Genomic DNA, 24,509 nt, shown 5'->3' with positions numbered 1-24,509 from the left:
ATACATACAGGTATCTAAAACAACAGTATATCAACTGGATATAAAGTACATTATGTACCCTGTTATTTACATCTAATAATAAAGAAGTAGGTATAGGCTAAATCCTAATATAAGGCAATGCTCAAACGTTCAATAAAAGTATGGAATACCCAGTTCTTGCAATTCACGAGCGCGCGTGAACTTTACTTGTGGTTACGTCGTACGCAAGCACATTGCGTGTGTGTGTTTTTTTTAATTTACAGACTAGAGTTAAGCTGCAATCAGACTCGCTAGCAAGTGATGATGCAGCCTAAGATGGAGCGCACTTGCCTAGAAGTTGCCTATTCACCCTTGACTTGAAGGTGCCCATATTAAAAGTGGAAGGAAAAACTGTTGCCGGAAGGGCGTTCCATATCCTATCGGTTCGGATTAGAAACGAGAAAGCAAATCGCTTCGTACGTGTCCGAGGAATTTCAATAACGTACGGATGCAGGCCTTGACGATGCCTTGCAGTGTGTGCTTGTGTGTGTGTCTTTCGGGCCAATCAGTCGCGAGCAATCGCTCGTAAATGCACACATTTACTTTACATATACCGATACAACTTAAACATAAGCATGAGCCACGCGCACTCATTAAATGCAAGAACTATAACCTATTCGTGATCCTATCAATATACTTATTGTGATATTTATTGAACGTCTGAACCCACCCTAAAAGTTAGCGGTACCGTGCATTGCTGTGGCATTTTCAGACATATTCTTTCTCAATTAACGAAAGTCTCTCCGTGACTCTCTCCACACAAATATAGTTTGTTTCTCATTTAGCAATCTATGTCTGTGGTTTACAAGATTTCCGTAAAAACTAGTTGTAAAGTTACACGGGCACTAAACATTTGTATAAATTCTTGAGACGGTAACTTTGAAACTGAATATTTTTTATCCAAATGAAAGCCAAACTACGTTTGTGCAAATCGCATAACGTAATAAACTCCTCTTAATTATTAGATTAGACCATAATAGTGTTGCCAATAATACTTTCTTTGCCATCTAAAAGTTCAGAATAACCAGATTCATCGCTGCAGGCGCTGTCGTTATCGCCAGAGTTTTTAAAAACTTCAGTCTCCGTGCTAGAGTTTAAACTATCGACATCTGTCAGATTGTCAATGAGATTCTCAAATTTAGATTCCAGTATACTGGAGTCAGTTGTTAGGGGAGGGTATGTTGAGCGCCGACGGAAAGTGTTCTTCTCCCCGATCGGAACATGGATGACTTCGTCGGAAGTTACCGTGCTATTTGAATCACTGCTGAGGGTACGAATGGAATTCGTATAACATCTACTCCCATTCCTCAGTGACGCGCTCTCGAAATTGCGCATCCTCCCGAACATTGGCACCCGCTCTTCGTCGCTGTCCAACTCCTTATGCTCCTCGTGGCAGAACTGCGAAGGAAGCGACGACGGCTCGGCGTCGCTCGAGGTGACCGTGCTCGCCGTCTCGCAGCCGGAAGAAACAGACCCATCATCACTGTCCGTGACGAGGTAGTTACTTTGAGATAACAATTTCCTATCGCAGATCGCGCTCAAACTGTCGTTCAATTCGACGGCCTCCTCGATCGACTCGAGCGTTTTTAATCTCGATTCCAGTTTCTCGATACCTTCTTGACTAGTTTCATTTTGGCGTTCGATTTCCGCCTTTAGTTTGCTCTCTTGGACGAGTAGGTTGATTAACTTCTCGGTCGCTTCTGCCTTGTTTTTCTCGGACTCTAGCAGCATCCTGTCCATCACTCCTTCGGGGCATGATAGCTTGCGGGGTGACATCGTTTCGAATCGCCGCCTGTCTAGAGTTTGTGACGTGGAAAGTTCCGCTGTGAATTGGCATCGCTCCTTTTTCGCGTTCATTTCCGCTTCCTCTTCGTCTTCTTCTGAGCAGAGTTCTTCGATGGCACCGAGTTTAGGAGCTGACTTTGATCTTTCTAGCGGCGGTCGGTAGTTCGTCGCTCCGACGCTCAGAAGTATTTTCCTGCGCGGCATGCTGGGGTTGTCGTAGACGCTGTTGGCGAGGCTGAGCCTCGCGTTCTGTTTGGAGATTCTATCCTTTTTGAATTCGACTAGTGCCTGTTTGAGCTTGAACTGTAGTTCCTCGGTGATTTTCTTTGATATGGATTCTTTGGTGCAGAGAACGGCGTGGCAGCGCAGTTCGTGTTTGAGCTTCTTGCCCTCGTGGCGGTACACCCAGCAGAACAGCTTGGGGTAGTGGGGCGGGGACGCGCAGTACGTGATGCGATGGGACCAGTACTCGGTGAGACCGTGTTCTTTGGTGAAACCCTTGAGGCCGGAGTTGGTGACGGACAGCTTCATCACCACGTCAGGTTTCGTGGACTGCTGGTAGTTCCTCCACAGGGTCGCGAGCGGTTTCTCTATGCAGCTCTCACCTGAAATCGAGAAAAGGCATATCTATACAATCTGTTATGGGCAAATCGTTTTGTAATAATTATGGTGCTTATTTGAATTAGTTTGTGAAGCATTTAGGCCAAGTATCGGCGTGGGGTGCGGCCACGCCCACGCGTGGTATATCATCGATCCCCATCGGAGCGATCTTGAGTGTTGTATGCGATTGTGTTTGTATAATGTCGAGGCAAACAAGTGGCGGCTTTAATCGATTGTTATCAGGTTATGGTGCGGTGACTTTGCCCGTTTTGATTTTGCATTTACATATGTTTTGTAGATGATTTAGGCAAACGTAGAATATGTTGTGCTTATATTATGCTCGTTAAGAATAAGGTCGCTACAAAACTTTAAATATTTTAAGCATAAATAAATTTTAAGCAATATAATCTCTATTTTATTGTTTCTTTTTGGATAAAAAACGCATTTTAAGAGAAATGTTGCTATACGAGTAACGAGGAAATTCGTAGAAGAACCAAAGACCGACATAGTTCAACGAATTAGTCAGCTGAAGTGGCAGTGGGCAGGATATATCTGTCGCAGAACCGATGGCTGCTGGGACATACGTATTCTGGAGCGACGACCGCGTATCAGTAAAGGCAGTGTGGGGACGACCTTCTAACCCGCTGGACCGACGGCCTTAAGAAGGTAGTGGGAAGTGGAGAAAAACGGAGGACCGTGTGTGGTGGCGCGCTCTTGGGAAGGCCTATGTCCAGCAGTGGGCGCAAACAGACTGATTAAGCGATTGATTGATTGTGGCTCTATGACATCTACAATTTTTTTTGTAGTTATATTATTATAAGCAAGCATTATATCGCAAATATATCTGTCATCACTCACACAGTCAGTGTAAATGTAAACATGTGTCCTTATTTCTGCTATTGCATAAAGAAATTGCAATCATACGTATTAGGGTGTCCATGTGTTAGTGAATTTACTATTTGGGTCATAATTTTAAGTGTGAACCTTTACATACTAACGTTAACGTAACGTAAACGTAACGTAACGTTAACGTAACGTATAGCTAACGTACGTTTACTTATTGTGGCAATTTTCTTATTATTGATATCGATACAATTTTCTCCTATAATTAAGAGAATGTGGCAAAAAAACAATATTCTATCAAATTCATTATATTTTCCAGCCCGTTCGCTCCAAATCTTTGATAAACTTTTTAATACAGTCGTAATTGTTGTGAGTATTAGTTAAAAATATGTATTTTAATCAATTGTTGAATAATTTCATCCAATTGAAAGAAGTTTCCTGCTAGATATTATGATTAGCTGCTGATAGGTGATGGATATTGAATTGAATTTTGATGGAGGTCTTTAATAAATGTATTTACCTAGTACAATTTACCACCTTCTTTAATACGACTTTTTTTTACAATCTGCGATGGTGTTATGTAGGAAATAAAAGTGTGAAAATGTTCAAGCGTCTAATACAAAGGAGGGTTTTTTTTTTTTTACAGAACTATATAATCTTCTTTGTTCGTATACCATAAATAATTTTGCACAATAAGCAATTATTTTTATCACAGGCAGCTGCGTTTTGTTCATTTTTGTTTATAATTACCTAGTTCCTGATTCTAATTAACTAATTAAAAATAGAACATTTTAGCTTAAAAATACAATTTTATCAAAATGACTGTAATAAATAATAATCTAGAATAAGACGATATCGCTAGTTGGTCTTATCAGAAATAAAATTTACTATAGAAAGAACATGCATCAAAATATAAAGAACAATATGAAATAGATCATATCAACTCCAAAAAGCAGCCTGCATTAAAACAATTGACATTATGTAAATTAGTTACTATGAAGTCATCGGATTATCTTCAGTATCTTATATCTACTTTGTCATAATATGCGCAATGATTGGCATATTATGTCATAGACAAGTGTCATACGCAATGACCAGTTGTATAACTGATGTCCTTTATACTAGAGAATATCACAAAATATGACATAATATTATTTTTCTTAATGTTTTAGTCTTATATAAGCTTGGAAACCACACAATAGTAGATAAATCGAGAAACCTAATTAAAAATTAATAATACATAATTTATCTCGCTAAATTCCGCTGATATATTTTAACAAATATAAAACTTTTGTTTATTATTTAGTTAACCTTGGCCGATAGCAGTAAATACTTCTTTTGTTTTGATAAAAGTAACATACCTAATATCTATGTATTATAATATCTGACTATAGGTATTTTATCCGCGACTCTGATCGCGGTCTGATAAATCAATCTTGGGTCCCTTGGGTCAAAGTTTTATTATGATATGTCATTATGTAAGACCAGATATTATTCTTGACTTTTTCCTGCAATTTTAAGACACTACCTACTGATCTAAAACTTTAAATCGATTTTTAACATAGGTACTTCATCTTTTATTTTTGGAATAAATAAACAAAAATTATTACTTTAGTCCGTTAACAGTTTACAAAATGGCATCTGAATTACATTAACCATCCTTGACCGCTTGTTGAATTGATATTCTGTAGACACCTTTTTGCCAACAATTGGTATTGACCTTGTTTACTAAATAAGGTCGAGCACAAAATAGTTAATTACTATTACAATATTGCATATAAAAAAAAAATTGTCATAATCATGTACAGTGTTTAAGTTCAAATATCAAAACCATTGCAAATGAGGAGTTCAAGTATTAATTTCTAATAAAGAACCAATTGATAATGTAGCTTTTCAACCTCTTTTATCATGTTTGCAATATTTTTATACGCATTGATATTTTTAAAGAGTAGTATTTGTAATGGATATCACTCACGATCATAGAGATATATGGTCCTAGCTCACGATACTTTAAACGCTAAAGGAGTATTTATTGTGTAATAAATTTCAATTTTTTATATAACATCATCGAGGTTATGTAAAATTATAAATTGGCTATTGTGTAAAAATGCCATAAAACTAACATTCTAGAAAATAATTAACTTTACATTTTATCTTTTTGTATGATATTTTTTATTACCAGAATCTAAAGATACGGTCTACAATTTCGTCCGCGTAAGTTTCGGATTTTAAAATCTCGTGGAAATTCTGACTCTAGTACTCTGCACCAAACGACAACATCGGCTAAACTTATGGGTAGTGCTAGCAGACAGACAGACGGACACATTTTTTCGTTTATAATAATAATTATAGTGTGTAAGTATGGATGTGTTTTGCATAGAGACAGCTTTGGTTAACCTACACAAAGATGAACTCATAAATATTTATTGGAAAATCACTTCAGGGGTAAAGTTTTATAATGCTAATGAAAAACCAATGGTTTTTGTTAGACTCAATAATTTTATTCATACAGGAATTAAATAAATTGAAATTTTATCATCTTCTATATGACTAATTTTATACCTATTGGTTTATTCATATCACATATTCATTTGATTGTTCGCGCTATTATTTATTATAGAAAGGCTACTGCTATTTTATTTATCCCTAACCACCTTACCCTAAATCGTGATTTTAATACGGCATCGTACCGGCACGCTAAATCGCTTGGCGGCACGGCTTTGGCGGTAGGGTGGTAACTAGCCGCAGCCGTAGCCTCCCAGCAGATAAACCTAAGTAGCTGGATAGATGGTCACCCTAGCATGTTTATATAGGTGCGCGTTAAGCAAGCGATGTTACATCAGCCGGTGACCGCTTTCGCAATGATTTCGGACCATTCATTGCTTTTATACAGCCTTTTGCGACTTATGATGAAAACAAATGCGGGTTTTTAACATTGATTCGTACCAAAGAAACAATATCTCTATATTACGTATTTAAAACAAAACCGCTTCCGATCTTTTTAATCCCAGACCCAAAAAGAGGGATGTTATAAGTTTGACGTGCGTATCTGTGTATCTGTCTGTGGCATCGTAGCTCCTAAACTAATGAACTGATTTTGATTTAGTTTTTTTGTTTGAAAGGGCTTGATCGAGAGTGTTCTTAGCTATAATTCAAGAAAATCGGTTCAGCCGTTTGAAAGTCATCAGCTCTTTTCTAGTTACTGTAACCTTCACTTTTCAGGGGTGTTATATAAATTTTTAATTTACACTTGTTAACTACGCAATGGATTTTAATGCGGTTTTCATCAATAGATAGAGTGATTCAAAAGGAAGGTTTATACCTTATAGGAGGTGTATAGTTTAATATTGTTTTGAATTAATTTGTTGAAATATGAGCGTGAAATGGCGTTCGGCGCGGTTGTAGAAAAATGAGGATGGAATGAGGTCAAACAGCTCTTCAGAGCATTCCCCATTATAAAGGCGATAGACATGAAGCTTCCTCCCTTAACGCGAAAGTTATGAAGCTATTACTGCAGTTAATAATAGATTATTATAGACTAGCTGATGCCTACGACTTCGTCCGCGTGGATTTACGTTTTTACAAATTCCCGCCTATGTGTTAATCCAGGGTATAATCTATCTCCATTTGAAATTTCAGCCAAATTCGTCCAGTAGTTTTTGCGTGATCGAATAACAAACATCCAAACACCCTCACTTTCACATTTATAATATTATCAGGATTATAGGGGATCGAACCCTGGACTAGAAGGCCGACATCCTAACCACTAGGCCATCACCGCTTCACTTGGTGTAGTCGGGTAAAAACTCAAGATCTGACACACTCCAGAGGTAGGAGGCAGAGTAATCTCAGAGGTCATTGAATCGACCACGATACACCGAGGAATGAAAGTGAAAGTCCGTCAGTCTGACCAATTGTTGTATGTACCTACTCTGAAGAAATTACCTAATGTGCACAAGCGTTGCCAAGGCTTGGTTTTTGTTCAGTTTTTGCCGAAGAGGACCGATGTTCCGGCTGGAATATCAACTGCCCCCCGGTTGGGTAAGAAAAACCGGCCAAGTGCGAGTCAGACTGGCGCACCGAGGGTTCCTTAATACAATCCTACTTTTTCGACATATGAAATAAGGTAAAACTCATCCAATTTTATCGATGGTAATCCTAATAAAAAAAAAATCTAAAAGAAAAATCTTACTAAGTAGGTACTTTTTATAAAGTTTCATTTTCATTTTCTAACTGTTTGTTTTATTTCATGGTTAATAGACTAGAAGTGCAAGAAATACTTAAATCAAAGACATTATTTAATGAAATTCAATTTTTTTAAGGAAGCTTTGAAACTCCGGAACTCTGGACTTGGTACGCTCAGCATCAAAACCCGACTCCGGAGCTCAAAAATACTCCGATTTTTAAGCCCTAGCCGCAATGTTATACTTATTAAATTAAATCATCCTAACCGACGAGAATTTTTAAAATATACATTTACATAGAAAAAGATGTCATATTAATTAGGGCAATTTGTATAAGTACATAGCACGCTTTCCTACGTAACGTAATATCGTGATGTTTTTCTATGAAATTAGACACAGGTATTATAATAAACTAAATAAAACGTGACAAACACGGATAAATAATCACTCGTTTCTCGGATATAAACTCCTTAGGGGGGTGTTAGTTGCCGTAATTTTTCTGTACAAAAAGTATAATTTCTTGCGTTTACTACGAACCCTTATAGGATCACTTAGTTATCTGACTGTCATAATCCATCAAGGTAATCAAAACCTAAAGGGTACCTAGGTACTTCCCGTTGACCTAGAATTGTGTTTGGCAGGGAGCAATGTCCTATATAGCACAAGTACAGAGGGAAATCCGAAAACCGTGAAATTATAAAAAAAATATTAAAAAGTGTTATGTCTTGTATGATGGTACGGACTCGCACATCGATCGAGAATATAAAGGACGTCGATTGTCGAAGCCTACGCAGACGAAGTCGCGAGAAAATAATAGGTAATGTAGGAAAACCATTGGTAGATGTAAGCTCTAAATAGATGATAAATAATCACTATTTACAGTACAATAATACACACGTCTGCCATTGCACACGACTAACAAATATTTAGAAAAGTAATATTGCTCTATTATTAAATAGCATAGGTAGTAGTATTCTTCACTTCTAGTCCTAGGCACACTATACAATTCCAAAATGCTCCTAGGAAATGAATAAAGTGTAACAGTAGGTTTGCCAATATACCTACACAGAAGTCATTGTAGGTAGTCAAGTAGGTAGGTATGCCATAGAATAATAAAAAATAAAACATAGCTAAAATGAGAATTATAATGGTGATATGGATTATCATCATGATTTTCAGTATATCTGTGTTTTATTCATGATGATACTTGATGATGGAGCCTGTGCTCGGACGCGAAGTAGGCAAGAACCGACTCTACCACCAGTTTCAAATGCAGATTCTGCTAGATTATTATTACTATAGAAGTCATTGTTTTTTCCATTCAAGTACATGAAACAAAAGTAAAGTAAAGTAAAATATTCTTTATTGTACACCAACAAGACAGTAATATATAAATAACATTATAGATTTATGTACAAAAGGCGGCCTTATCGCTAAAATAGCGATCTCTTCCAGGCAACCTAAAATATATCAAACGAGCTATATATAGTATAAATATAGGAAATAGAATATTTTAATCTGGGTTTTTATTCTAAGATTTTAATTACAATTTAAATACTTAACTTTCAGCTAGCATACCGCATTATATACCTACCTACCTAACACATACGTAGTGGAATATTTGTAGGCACTAGAAATAAATGTGAAAGTTATTATGAGGAAGTGTAACATAATATGGGTTTAAAATAATTACTATTATTCAGTATAATTCGTCGAGTAAGAATTCGGACCAAAAAACAAAAACCGGTCAACAGTGAGTCGAATTTGCACACGAACGGTTCCCTACCATGGTGTAAAAATAACTTTTTTAACTTTCTCATTCTGAGAGGAGACCCGTGCTCGGTAGTGAGCCGGTGATGAAATAGTAATGATGGAAATATGCATCAGTATGGATGGACAAAGTAATTGCCTTGCTGCTGTCTTGCTGTTTATATTTTTTATGAAGATCCCAAAGAAAGCTGTAAGTTGTAACACTTATCAAAGTAACGGGTTTCAGTGTGTGGCAGCGTTTAATTTTCACCTCGACGCGGCGACGCGTCAATAAACAGGTCGTGCGAACTCTGAACAATGGCCACGTAACGGGAGTCGGCGGCATCGGGCCGAACACAATAGTGCTACGTCTAGTTATGTTGCATCTTTAAAACAACTAGTCCAGTGCGAGACATACTCGCAGAGGAAGGGTTCCGTAACATGGTAAAAAACCACAAATTTACGGTCTTCGGACTTTTCCCTTTCCTTGTTCTATAAAGACCTATTCTATGTGAACGGGAAGTACCTAGGTATCCTATAGGTTTTGATAACCTTGATGGATTACGACAGACAGACGGACAATTAAGTGAACTTATAAGGGCTCCTTTTTGTCTCGAGAGATACAATACCCTAAAAATCCTTCGTTGTTTCTACCAGTTTCTAGTTGGTAAATGCAAGAATCTAAACTTTTTGGTTTCTTGACAGACACGACAGATGTACAGACAGACAGACAGACAGACAGCAGCAAAGTGATCCTACAAGGGTTCCTTTTTTCCTTTGAAGTAGGAAACCCTAAAAACGACTAGTCAAGTGCGTGTCGAAAATGCATGAGGTAGGTAGGTAGTTGCTAAAAACTTGGCGGTCATTATCACCATTATGATCAACCCAACGCTTGTCTGTCTGTCAGCGGGCCCGTATCTCATGAACTATAAAAGGTTGTTGTAGGAGAGTTGAAATGTTCACAGAGTGTGTATTGCCGCTTTAAACAACAAATGATAAAAATGACAAAATTGGCGCCATTAAAGTTTAAATCTTTTTACGTACAATGGTACGGAACCCTCCGTGTGCGAGTACAACTCGCGCTTGACCGACAAGACACTTTTCTAGACACTTTTAGATGTTGCAATCTAATATTATTGTAAAGATATCTGTCACTTTGATCTTATTCAAGACCGGCCATTTCTTATTGCGCAATTTTGTTGCAGTTTCCACCTATTGTTGTTTTGCGTAACCACAATAATATGCTCTTATAATAATAATTTTTACGCATTTTGTTTAATGGGCTGAGAAAGTTATAAGTATTATTAAGGCAAGCTTACAGAAAAAACGTACAAAATCACTTGTAGTCCAAAGACAATCGGTCTACGCGTCTGTTTATATTACGAGTATGTTTGAGTGCTCTAATCATACAAAGTGCTGAACCGATTTCAAGTTTTACCAGTATAAAGACTCTTTCACACACTAAAAAGTTTCATACAATATAAATTATTATGAAATTAGTACCCAAAACTGTGAACCTGATAAATATTTGGTTGGTAACAAACATATCTACTTACATAATCCATGTACCAACTTCAATACAAGACAAAATCCTTTGCAAAATAGCTTGGAGTGTCAACTGTCAACGGCCGGTCGAGGAATGCGCCATTCTCAAGTTCTGGATGGAAGTGATAAGATACACTTCCTAATTAGCACCAAATTAGATCAAAAAGATCGGAAAAGATAATAATGTAGGTGAAAAACTTCATCACAATCAAGCTAGAGCAGGTCCTTCATATTTTGTATAGTTCATATTCGTACCAGAATGAAACCTAGTTTGTATGATCTAAATAGGTCTGCTATTTGGTATAAATATCGCAGGGAAATGGTAAAACCGGTCAAGTAATTAATTATCACCACTAGGTAGATAGAGATAGGTATGTTATCATCTTACAAATCTAACAATTCTGACCATCAAAAGGAGAACAATAGTACCTACTTTGAATAAATGATTTGACTTTGACTTTGATTTCGTTGGTGTTGTAGACTGAGCAATTTCCTCTAAGTTAGTAAGTGATCCCAATAATTTTTCGGGCGCAACAATCCATCGTTTGCTTCGAGTTGGTACTTGGCATATTATTGTAAATTGAACAATTGAAAAGAGCAACCGCCGAGTTTCTTGCTGGTTCTTCTCGGTAGGAACGGCATTTCGAACCAGTGGTTATTTGACGATTCAAAAGCACTTGTAAAAGTTTATTTGAATAAAAATCTATTCTATTCTATTCTATAGATATTCCCGAGGTGGCAACAGTATTCCATGCCAGGAAGTGTGAAGCGTTGAACAACTTTCAGAACAGTACCCGCCTAATTGTTTACGGCAAGATGAAGTATACCTATCCGTATAAGCGTGAAGTAAACAACATGCACGTAAACAATAGCGCATGTTTACCTTCACCGCGCTAATATATTATAGAGATTGACACGCCGGTGATGGAACGGATTCGTGTGTTAGGGCCAACGCACACGACACTTCTAGTAAATCCTGATTGCTGGTGTCACAGTTCACGATAGTTATGAAACTTGAGAGAAAACCTCGAGGCTTCACTTACACTGGCAAGCGTCAAATGTAGGCTATGAAATGAATCTATAGGTAGTAAAAGCTTACTGACTGTTTTGTTTACCATTAAATCAGTGCAATTTAAGTTCGTATAACGATATACTTCCCGCTTACGAAAAGCTGTTTATTTGCCGACCGATTCTATCGTGTGTGTTATGGCCCTTACAACTTATGTACATAATATTACATTATTGTCGTACAAAGTGATAGATTCGCAATAAAAAGTATTATGAAGAAAACACGTGTACAAGGTCGTTGGACTTCTCTATAATATTGTATATGTACTTACACATTATATTATAAAGTATGTACTTACCTATAAACATCCTACCTAGCTGTAACCCAGTGGTTAGGAAGTCCGCCTCCTGATCGGAGCTCGGGGGTTCGATCCCGGGCACGCACCTCTAACTTTTTGGAGTTATGTACGTTTTAAGTAATTTAATATCTCTTGCTTTAACGGTGAGGGAAAATATCGTGAAGAAACCTTTATATCTGAGAGTTCTCCATAATGTTCTCAAAGGTGTGTGAAGTCTGTCAATCCACAATGGAGCAAATGTGGCAGACAGTGCCTAAAACCTTCTCATTCTGAGAGGAAACCCGTGTTCAGTAGTGGACCGGCCATGGGTTGATCATGATGACTATAATACACTATATTATCATAATAATGTACACGTATTATAATTTAACCTATGTATAATGCATGCCTATATCTATCAATTATCATGTAGGTACATGTGGCGTTGCTGTTTTAAGTAAACTCGGAAAGAATTGGACCGATTCCAAAAAGTCTTTCAATATCAAACCTAGTGTTGTTCCAGATGGAAATTATCTCTGCTTATATAAAACGTTAATATCTTTTCGCTTTATTTGTTTGTGTGAGAATCACATAAAGAACAGCTGCTCCTACTTTGTTTAAAATCAATCCAGCTATAATCTATTTTTCCTTAACTGACTTGAGAGGTAAACAACTACTTTTCGCTGAAGAAGGCTCACTATACGCGGCCCATATCATTCCATTCATTTAAGTAAGGTTTAAAATCCTTTACCTCTTATCTTATGTAGCCTTAAGAGCTCGCTTCATCGAAGCTAAGGTAATCATTGGTGGGTGGAACCGATTTTCTTGGATTATAGCTAAGAACACTCTCGATCAAGCCACCTTTCAAACAACAAAACAAACAAAAATAACTTAATTAAAATCGGTTCATTAGTTTAGGAGCAACGATGCCACAGACAGATACACAGATACACATGTCAAACTTATAACACCCCTCTTTTTGGGTCTGGGGTTAAAAAGATAACGATTTGAACAAATAACATTGATTACGATTTACGTCATCTGACGGATACAACGTTATCTGTGCGTGTCACCCTTTCCCTCTAACTGCACCTCACCCCGAGAGAGGCAAGGTGAATGAATTTTGCTTGAGATTCAAGATTTTTTTAGTCAAAAACGGCAAAGTGAAAATTGTATATCGACGTTTGGAATTACGCCTATTTTTTTACACAAACTAAGACATTTGAAATTCTCATAAAGTAAAGAAGTTGTTTATTTTTCATGGTCGTTACTATATAATTACGCATTTTTCAAGGGCTATAACTTTAAATATAACCATAATTTTACTACATAAATTGTTTAAGAGCATAGATTATGGAGAGATAAATCGATATATCGCTTAGTTATAGATCTAGAACAGCAAATAATAGAATAATAGGTGTAATACGTTTGTATGGAGAAGCGCGTGAGAAGGGCCACCTTAAGTTAATAGAGTCAAATCGGTGCATTGTTATAGTTATGTGTAGGTAGGTGACATAAGGTCATCGGCCCCATTTTCGATACGAGTTACGAGTGTTACGCATTCCTAAGCACCCTGTATGACATATTACTCGTAGATGGTGATTTGACCAACAAGGAGTGTCCGGTTATGGCATTTTGTTATGTAATCTATGTTCGAATTAAGTAAATAAATATGTAAGGTGTGTAGGTGGATGTGAATAAAATAGAGAACTTATGGTGGTTTTTGGCGCGGGCACGGGCACCTTTGGCACCTTTGAAGCTTTAGTAATTTTAAGCTTACCTAATAAATCATCACCATCACAATATTATTATCTTACAAATCCAACAAATGACAATCAAAAAGTGTACTTACAATGTTACCTATTACCTATTGATAAATCATTTGTCTTTAACTTTGACTTTATGTTTTGAATAATCAACTAACTGACAAGCGAACTGATAAAAAAATTGGATAAGTACGCCAAAGTTTAACTAACTCGTAACGGTAACCGTACTTCAGCTTTTAACCGTAACATTATTATATTATGTAGGTATATTATATAATAATATGTAAATTAAGGTTGTTTACCTTTAGTTTAAAATATGTAAAATAAGGTTGTTTACCGTTATAAAAGTTTCCATGCCTATATTTCCAGAAATTATTATAGCATTTAAAACAAAATCATGCTAAGTAATTATTATTATCAAAATTGTTTGTGTTTTAATTAGATTTTGCTACAACAACAATATAATAAGACCTAACCAGCGTACAATAATTTATCAAATCAAAAATTATGTAATATTTATTCGTACGTTATAATTAACCCGTCAGTTTCAGAAGGTTAACTAATGTTTTTTGGGATAATTATTCCGAAAAGTTATTTAGACTTGGTAAATTCACTTCTAGGCCAATCAAATTCATTAATAACATTATCCAGCAGCAATCTTTTAGGTTTTCAAATTCCCATCATCATCATTCAAAATACGCACTGGTAGGTACAATATGAAATGCCTTTCATGGCTTCCACGACAGTTAGGTAACTTTGTAACAAAACGTTGAGGCTCCGGCGTCACTGGCAGGCGTCAAATAGTCCTACAATTGACGCTTAGGTAGATTTTTCAATTATTTTTTTTTGATTTCACATCACGTCGATTCGGAACGACTAGGTATTGCATTTTTTGGCGTTAGATCGTGAACTGGATTTTTAGATTTTAGATTAAAACTCTCAGATAACCTCTACACGTTGAACCTGTGTCCCTCGCCAGTTTTCGGGTTGACGATTTGCCGATTTTTCGTAAAATTAAAGATAATCTTTTTTGAAAAGTCTGCCCAGAAGTTCCCTTTAAGTATAGTGTAAACATAACAAGGTCGGATTTTTCTAAAGCGAAGCCTTGGACGGTCGGTAGTAGTGCATAAGTGTTTGCGCAATTAATGCAGATAAAAATCTATCCATTTCCTCACTCCTAAATCCCTTAGCTTAATGCTTAGTTGGTTGACATTTACCAAGTAAGTAAACAACCGGCAGATATCGGGTTTTGAAGTAAACAAGTAAGTAATCTTAGTAAGTAATTAAGTAAACTAAAGACGCGTTAATGCAAAGGGGTTGTTTACTTACTATGTGCGGTGGGTGGAGGTGTCAGTGACACGTTCAGATGTTGAACTCGTCAGAGTAACGTGTGTTATGGCCCTTTATCTTAATTACGGCGTTATTACACTCACTTCTCGTCAATTTTTACAGTTTAAAACTTATTGAACTTTACGCTAGTATCGTTATACGTCTTTAGGATTTCGTATCCGAAGAGTTCCAACGGGACCCTATTCTGCCTTCACTGTCCGTCCGTCTGTCTGTCAGCGGTCTGTATCTCATGAAATATAATAAGTAGAGGCTAGAGAGTTGAATTTTTCACAGAATATGCATTTCTATTGCTGCTATAACAACAAATCATACAAAGTTTCAAAAGACCACCAATGCAAATTAAATAAATTAAAAAGTGTTATTTCTTGTACTTACAACGGAATGTTGGTACGGAACCATTCGTGTGCGAGTCCGACCCGCACTTGGCTGGTTTTAGTTTACTTTATCAGAGTAACGTGTGTTACGGCCCTTTAGCCACATTACCGTGCTTTAGCTTTATTACGGTACCTACTTTAATACTCACTGCTCGTCAATTTTCACCGTTTAGAACGTATTGAACTTTACGCTATTATCGTAATACGTTTTTATGGTTCCGTAGTAAAAGAAGGCATCCCTTATAGTTTTATCCGTCTATCACAGTCATTTTAAAATAAAGTATATAAAACGTTTTTTTTTTTTACTTTATTTATTAATTAATTATTATGCATAAACAATTATTACGACAACAAATTTTATGTCTCGTCAAAGTACAGTAGGTACCACTACCTATGTGGCTTGTTGATAAGTTTGGGCGATTATTGTAGATTACAGATTATAAAGGTCGACGTCGACTGAGTCGCCGGGCGACTAGTCGAGCGTGCGTTATGGATATTAACCTCTAATCTATCACTACTTTACTATCGGAATGTACTACGAGTATGTACGCAGGAGGTCACCTGTGCTACCATACCAAACACGCCGCATACCAGCACGGCTCCCAATACCGTACCACGGTAAAACCTCGCCCACACCTGCGGTATGCGATAATGTTACTGGTTCGCCCTTGACGCGTTCCGGATTGTTCGGCTATATATGAAAAGCGGCGCGGTGGCGGAAATGGTGTGATTTGTTTTCAAGCTATATTTAGACAACGAGTAGGTAAAATCACGGCTTCGGCCCGATTAGTTAAGCTAAGTTCGCTGTATTTTAAAACCTATGTAAGTAAGACCTTTTCCGACAAATTCTCTATTCATGCTAAAAACTTGAATAAAATCAGTTTAGTGATTTTTATGATCATTACTTTTAAATAGACAGACGAAACTGATTGACTTTATAGTATTTAATTAAGTATAGGTATATATACCTACTTTGAAACATAAAGTTTGATACCTATCTCATTTACGCTACTAATTTTGGGCAATACCAGTAAAATAACATAAAGGAGTATTAGTTAGATACATATATTTCATAAATTGTTAGCGCATTTTTAGTTTAGAATAATTGAAATGTGCAGTGACGCGACGCTATGCTTCTGCAGAAGCTATATTTTTCGCAAGTGTGTACGAAGCATAACCTTACTCCTACGCAACTGCGATCATATCGACCACTCATTATTAAACTTTGAAAATAGTTTTCAATTCAATATAACTACGGTTCAAATTTAATTGCCTCGCGGTATTGAACCAATTTCTTGTCTATTCAAACATAACAAAGTGGTTAGCGTGCTAATTAATTGAGGTATTATTTCATAATTGATTGTGTTAGTATTTGATTGAAGCCTCATTGTGTGGTAATGCAGCTAATAGATTTAACGGCCAAGTAGCTTATTATTTACTAGCTCATGCCCGCGACTTCATCCGCGTGGGCTATACAAATTAAAGCCCCTATTTTACCCTCTTAGTGGTTGAATTTTCCAAAATTCTTTCTTATTGAATGTCTACGTCATAACAGCTATCTGTATGCCCAGCAAGATCCGTCTAGTAGTTTGAACTGTACGTTGATAGATCAGTCAATCAATCAATCAGCTTTTTCTTTTATATATTTACTTAAGTTACCTAATATTTTTTTTGAGATTATATTTTTTTTTTCATTATTAAGTTAGTTTCAGTGCTTTTAACCAAATTAAAGTAGCTTTGACTTTAAAAAAATTGTACAGCACTACGTTGTATTTACTCGTTGTACCTACCTACTATTCTATTATTTGGTTAGTGTACACCCTGACCCGATGTTTCCGTGTTTATATTATACTTTTCTAGTTTGCCTGGGAGAGATTGTTTCTTAGCGAATATTTTGTTGATTTTTGTGTACCTACTTACAATTTAAAAAGGACATTTAATTGTTTTTTCCACCTTTTACCTTTGGAATTCGTTTTATACTTACTAACAGCAATAAGTGGTAGATATTTACCTGTGAACAAACAAAAATACATTAATTAATTATAATAAGACCCAAAGATTTTAATAAATATATCTGATTCCTAATATATAAAACTTGCTGTCATTTCTACCCCCTTGTAGCCTCTTAAGGGTTAAATATCAAAAAAGAAAGGACTGTTAGCCAACCGCACACCTATTATTACCTATCATCCCAAGAAAATCCCACAATATTGATATTAACGGGGCGATGACCCTAGGATTGAGATTCAGGGAGATAAAGGATTAAGTTGTCAATCTAGAGAACAGAATCTAGCACAAACCCATTACCATAAAAGCTAACCCGTATGGAATGGAAGTAAGCTACGACTGTTAGACATACGTTTTTATCGGCACAATAAAAGGGTTACAATCCAATAATGTGTAACGCACGGATTGGTTTAACGAAGATTACAGTATTTACGACGAATAACGCAAAACAACCGTATAAAATATGTCGCGACCAATGAATTCGAAATTAGGCAATAGAAATGGTATTCTGTTCTTTGATCACGCAACAGTGTGTTTATTCCTTCGGGTCAGCCGAATAATAAATCTGTCCGTAATCAGTACCTAGCGACGACGTTGTTATCAAAAAATACCTTAGTTACAAGGTACAATGCAAACTGATGTTACACTAATCATAACCGGAGACGGCCGCCTATACCAGTTCCATAATTTTTTTGAATTCTGTGATCACAACTAAGTAAACACTATAAAAATCAGACATGAGGATTGTAAAAGTTCTATTTGAATCCTAATTTTCATACTAATTGTAAATTGTAAGGTAATCCGAGAACATTTCCGTATTTTCCGCCGTAACGTCAGAATTTTATATTTTTCAATGGTAAAAGTATTGAATAACGCTTTCTATGACTATGAGTATGACTAAGGATCGTAAGTAGTTGTCTATATTTACGTTTTTGCAAATAAATGTAGGTACACATAATAAACACAAATATTTAAGGACTAGATATTATGTAGGTAATGAAATGAATTTATTTATTATACGCGCGAATTAGGTTTTTTAAACCCCCTTTGGACCTGGGAACTCTTCGAAGAATTTCTGGTATAAGAAGTACCTATGTCTGTCTCCAGGATGCAAGCTATCTTTGTACCAAGTACCTAGATTACATCCTAGATGATGCGCGGAAGTTTCGTCCACGTTTGGGATCCCCCCTCCTACCCCTGGCTATGGCCCCTGACGAGGAGGTTCATAACAATGGCCGTAACAAGGGGCATTAAGAAATTTCTCAAAAAAACTTCAACAAGAAGAACGTGACCATCTGGAAGTTGGCAACGAGCGTCGTATTCAAACATTTTGCCAGTTTCCCAATCGTTGCAAACTTCACTCCAAGGTCTTTTCTCTCGAGACGGACTCGACACAACACTGAGTTACTGACCTGACTAAGTCATCACGTTATAAATAATGCAGATTTGTAATTTCGCTCAGAAAAGTTTCCGCTCCTAAATGACAACCAGGGGCGGACCGTGAGATTGTGGGGCCCTGGCCTAATTACGTTAGTACTATTAAATATTTTGTGATAATACTACCTACTTGGGAACCTGCCTAATTACCACTAATCGCTATTTTGTCAAAAACTTTTCGATAGTGATGACAGTACACTGTGACATTATATACCTATATAGTTATACACTACATTCGATTGTGAATGAGACTGCGTCTGCGACTGAACGTGACAACGTCTTATAATTCGATAGAGCCGGCTGCACGCACGAAAAAACATGACTCATGCGGCGTTACCTCGCTCTGAGGCGTTCCATGTAAGGCTTGAAGTGCAAGCGAGAGCGCGGAACGAGCGACAAAGAAGCACAATCGGCCTTTGTTGTCACGTTCAACTATCGTCAGTAAACCGACTTTACATACAACCAATTTTTTATTCACAATATTGTCCGTTTTGTCTAACGGGGGCTGGGGGCCTTACATAGCCACGGGGCTCTGGGTTGTAGACCTAAAAGGCCTTATAAAGTTCCGCCCATGATGACAACTTCATGCATATTTCAATAGTACTTTAATAAATTGTTTTCTTGTTGACAAAGTAGCACAAAAGCAATCAGCTTAGCATTCGCCTGCCCTGAAGGAAGAAAAATGATTGGTTACTTTGAGTAATTACTAATTATAGTTATTGTGTTGCTTTTAAAACAAACCTGAGATTTTCACCATATGCGTCTGTAAAGTACAGAACTGAAAAAAGGGAAATATTTTGATTTGATTTTTGATTTTATGCTCGTATTTACTACGAAAAGCATTTATCACAAACATTTTTATTAGAAAAATTTAAATGTAAGTAGAGTAAGTACCTACTTTTCAAGCGTTATATCAACAAAAAGCCAATTTAGGCGGAAAAATCCGCATTTTAGCAATTTTCTTTAATTTTTACGTATGTAGTTTTAGATTACAGTTCACGGACCGCTCTGGAAATCATGAACAATCCTAAACTTACCTAAAAAGGTAATTAATGGAAATTAAGACGATTAAACTAAACAAACCAGAGACAATAGGTACTCCCGCACTGGGGGTCGTTGACCTCTACTTGCACGAGTAAGCTCGCCGCTTGCCTTTCAACACGTAAGCGATACGTCGTTTAGCAATTCCATGCAGACTGGCAATCGCGGCTATTATGTAAATACTTGCTCGTTTGTGTGAGCTCAATCACCCTATAACATTATAAAGAGATAAAGTCAGTAAGTTTGTGTGTAGGGGGTAATCACCGGAACTAATTATCCGTTTCTAATAATTCCTTCAACAGCTACCTACAATATTCTCGAATACATATTTTTTACAAGGATCTAAAACAAGTCCTGTTCTTAGTAGTGAGCCAGCCAGTGGCGTACGTACTACGCAGGGTAGGCATTGCTTAGTTAGATTACCTATTTTTTTAATATCTTGATGAAAAATCATGAAAAAAAGCACGAAGCTTTTTTAACTTGGGTAAGCAGTACTTTTATGCCTCTATGAACTGCACGCTAGGCTGATGATGATGATAAAAGATTTGCAACAACAAACGCTTTATAATTAACAATTTCAGTCTGCATTGTTATTTCTAGTTTTTCTTCAAAACCATCTGTAACAAAATATTTAGTAACTTATTCATCCGCTTTTCGTTTAATGGACTTTTGAAATCTATTTATTTTTAGTGGCACTAAGATTTAGAAACTTTGTATCACTATTAAATTATTATTAACTATCTCAATAATTGTTAGTTTACATTAATCTTTCATAATCGAATCTTTCGTCAATAAATCGGTACATTTGAAAATATGCATACCGTTTGAAATTTGAAAAACAAGTGTAAATTAAAAATTTATAACACCCCCGACATGTGAAGGTTACAGTAACTAGAAAAGAGCTGATAACTTTCAAACGGCTGAACCAATTTTCTTGGATTATAGCTAAGAACACTCTCGATCAAGCCAAGCCACCTTTCAAACAAAAAAAAACTAAATTAAAATCTGTTCTTTAGTTTGGGAGCTACGATGCCACAGACAGATACATAGATATACACGTCAAACTTATAACACACCTCTTTTTGGGTCGGGGGTTAAAAAATAAGTAAGTATAACAAAATAACTACATTAGTACATTGCACCTGCGTGAAGCCGGAGCGGGCCACTAGTTTATAATATTCGCGAATACATATTCATTTTTAACCCCCGACCCAAAAAGAGGGATGTTATAAGTTTGACGTGTGTATCTGTGTATCTGTGTGTCTGTGTATCTATGTATCTGTCTGTGGCATCGTAGCGCCTAAACGAATGAACCGATTTTAATTTACTTTTTTTTGTTTGAAAGGTGGCTTGATCGAGAGTGTTCTTAGCTATAATCCAAAAAAATTGGTTCAGCCGTTTAAAAGTTATCAGCTATTTTCTAGTTTTCTTGTAGAAAAGAAGGTTAGATAACCCTTAGGTTCATAATATTCAAGTGTCAATTGACAAATGTCAAGCTGTCAAGATGGACGTTGCCTAGATATACATAATTATTTATTTGAAAATGATTTGTCGGGGGTGTTGAAATTTTTTAATTTACACTTGTCGAAATATTGATTTCATGCATAAAGCTTGGGGTTTCAGTATTGGTTACTTACAAGTTGAATCATTAATTTCCTGGAGTATAAGTGTTGTGAGTCATCACTCGTCAGTCAGGTGACTCGGGTAGGTATACGGAACCAGCTGATTACATCTGCGACACTCCGGGGCAAAGGCCGCATGCCTCATTTGACTCATTCAAACAATTGGCTAAATTAACACAAGGAAAAAGAAGTTCATTTTTTTTGGCTCAAGTTTCATTTATCATTTTTCAAGGCGGTCGACTACAACAGTCGCGTAGGGGTGCATGTATAGATTCGCTCCCACATCCCGCTTTCATGACGCGCAGGTGTGACCGTAGCTTAAATTAAGCATCGATCTCAAACTTATCTCGCTGGTGTCGCGTGCACATCGTTATTCAATCTGCGAGCGGTTGCGCAACTGTTAGGCAACCACTAGACGCCAATAAGGCCAGCGCGCAGTCCACTGACACGGTTCGCTTTCCACACAAATCAATCATCATTTTTTTGGAACATATTGGTTTGTATAAATTCGCCGAAAATATTTATTTATGGCATTCAAAACAACGTAGTTTACGAATATATAATAATAAAATTCTCATAACTTTGATGACGTGGGTTGTAGATGTATTTTTACCATACATCACATGGGTCTTGCTTTCCAATATAGTTATTAGCTGATGATAAAAAGACATAGAATGTGGACATCGAGAGCAACGGATTGACGTGGTTTTTTTTGCAGGAATATAGAACAAAGATCTTGAGAGAGGACATAATATTATGGACTACTTTAACTCGGAAATCAAAGAGTTTCCACGGGATGTTTACGAACCTTAATCCACGCGGACGAAGTCGAAGTTTGTCTGGTAGGAGGCTTCGGCCGTGGCTAGTTACCACCCTACCGGCAAAAGCAAAGCCGCCAAGCGATTTAGCGTGTAGAAACACAATGGGGTATGTATGGGTTTAATAAAAATGGCCAAACCCGTTCAAGGTTAGCCCGCTTCCATGTTACACTACATCATCACTTACCACCAGGTGTGATTGCAATCAAGAGCTAACTTTTACATCTGATTATAAAATAAATTAAAAATTGTTATAGTAGGTAGGTAGGTAGGTAGGTAGTAGGAGAACCAAGGTCACTGACATAGCCCAAACTATTAGCAAGCTGAAGTGGCAGTGGGCAGGCCATGCCTGTCGTAGAGGCGATGGCCGTTGGAGCCGGAAAGTCCTTGAGTGGGGACCGCGTTTAAGCAAACGTAGTGTGGGACGCCGTCCAGCACGATGGACCCAATGATCTTACAATAATAAGATGGACCGATGATATTAAGCGGCTGGCGGGAAGTGGCTGGATGAGGAAAGCTGAGGACCGGGTGTGGTGGCGCTCTTTAGGGAAGGCCTATGTTCAGCAGTGGACGTCCACAGGTTGATGATGATGATGATGATGATGATGATAGTAGGTATATAACAGTACCTACTAAAACAACTTGGAATGTTTCCGTAGACACCTGTAATAATAATTGAAACTGTGCCGCAGTACGTATTCATGCGAGACGTATGTATGTATGTGTGTATGTGTGTAGGTACAGGTAGACCGCACCAAATACCTGTGTTTTGCAAACGGACGTGGCCCGCTGCGCCAGGCGTTGGGAAACTGACAACTCCTCGTGGAAATACGAGCATGTTGCAGGCCGCTCAATTATTACTAGACGAGCTAACCTTAGCGCGGAATTTGTGATGCAGTAGTAGCTACCATATAATATTATGTATTTACAAGCACATCTTGCCCTTTATCTCAAGCTATGTAGGGTCGGCACAACATGTCTTTTTTAACCCCCGACCCAAAAAGAGGGGTGTTATAAGTTTGACGTGTGTATCTGTGTATCTGTCTGTGGCATCGTAGCTCCTAAAATGAACCGATTTTAATTTAGTTTTTTTTTTGTTGGAAAAGTGGCTTGATCGAGAGTGTTTTGCTATAATCCAAGAAAATCGGTTCAGCCGTTTGAAAGCTATCAGCTCTTTTCTAGTTACTGTAACCTTCATTTGCCGGGGGTGTTATAAATTTTTTACTTACACTTTTCTTCCACTCAATTCGGTCATACGTCAACACATTTTCCACCCCTTTCACACAGATATCCTCTTTCATGCAATCCATTCGCTTTTCCTTGGTCTTCCTCTCCTCTTTCTTCCTTTTTTCTTTTTCGTTTTTTTTTTCTTTTTTTCTCGTTTTTCACAAATTGACAGTATTCACAAGCAAGTGTGTACTTAAATTACTTTACTTCACACAGTTCTCAAACACAATTATGACATAGAGACTCACTAAGAAAGGTTATTTTGGAAATTCCACCCCTAAGTCTTACACCGTATTTAAAGTTCTTAGCATACCATTAGCATACCTAAACAATTATTCTGACACGATATAATATCAAAATAGGATAGTCAATACTCAATAGACTCTTAACAGACCATTAATAAGTAATCTCTGAAAGTGATCCGTAAAAATAGAACCTAGATCCCCCGCGTGTAAAAGTCCACAGCGCAACCGCTGCGCCTGAGGCCGTCAAACTATGTATTTTAAAATAAAGTATCATGAATAATTCAGTCTATCAAGTCTAGACTATTACGTACTAGAACTGTAACTTCCGGAAAGTCTTGAAACTTAGCATAAAGACAAGGGTATTGTGTCGTCCAAGTTTACATTACACTATTATACTTTGTAATTTAAGAGTTATTTTCAAGCTCTTTTGAATTTCTGAAGATAGTCGTCTATCACTAAATCATCTTTTGGACAACCTGAGCTCCCACGAAACTTTGTCACTAAAGATACCCTCGACTTCATAAGTGTGTATTCATAATAATTTTTATGATA

At 37.0% G+C, this 24,509-nt stretch overlaps 1 protein-coding gene across 1 annotated transcript in view; it reads right to left on the bottom strand.

The window, feature by feature from the left end:
* Positions 1-406: 406 nt before the first annotated feature.
* The window catches only part of LOC123864217, a 99,439-nt gene continuing 75,336 nt past the window's right edge, over positions 407-24,509 (bottom strand). Inside the window, exon 3 of the mRNA XM_045904495.1 lies at positions 407-2,408. Coding sequence (XP_045760451.1) covers positions 985-2,408 — 1,424 coding nt within the window. The 3' untranslated portion in view covers positions 407-984. The remainder of the gene's footprint in view (positions 2,409-24,509) is intronic.

The sequence above is a fragment of the Maniola jurtina genome, chromosome 4 (genome assembly GCF_905333055.1).
Source record: "Maniola jurtina chromosome 4, ilManJurt1.1, whole genome shotgun sequence".
In the NCBI taxonomy this organism is placed as follows: domain Eukaryota; kingdom Metazoa; phylum Arthropoda; class Insecta; order Lepidoptera; family Nymphalidae; genus Maniola; species Maniola jurtina.
Note: the sequence above shows the minus strand (reverse complement) of the source record. Positions and strands in the feature narration are given on the sequence as shown.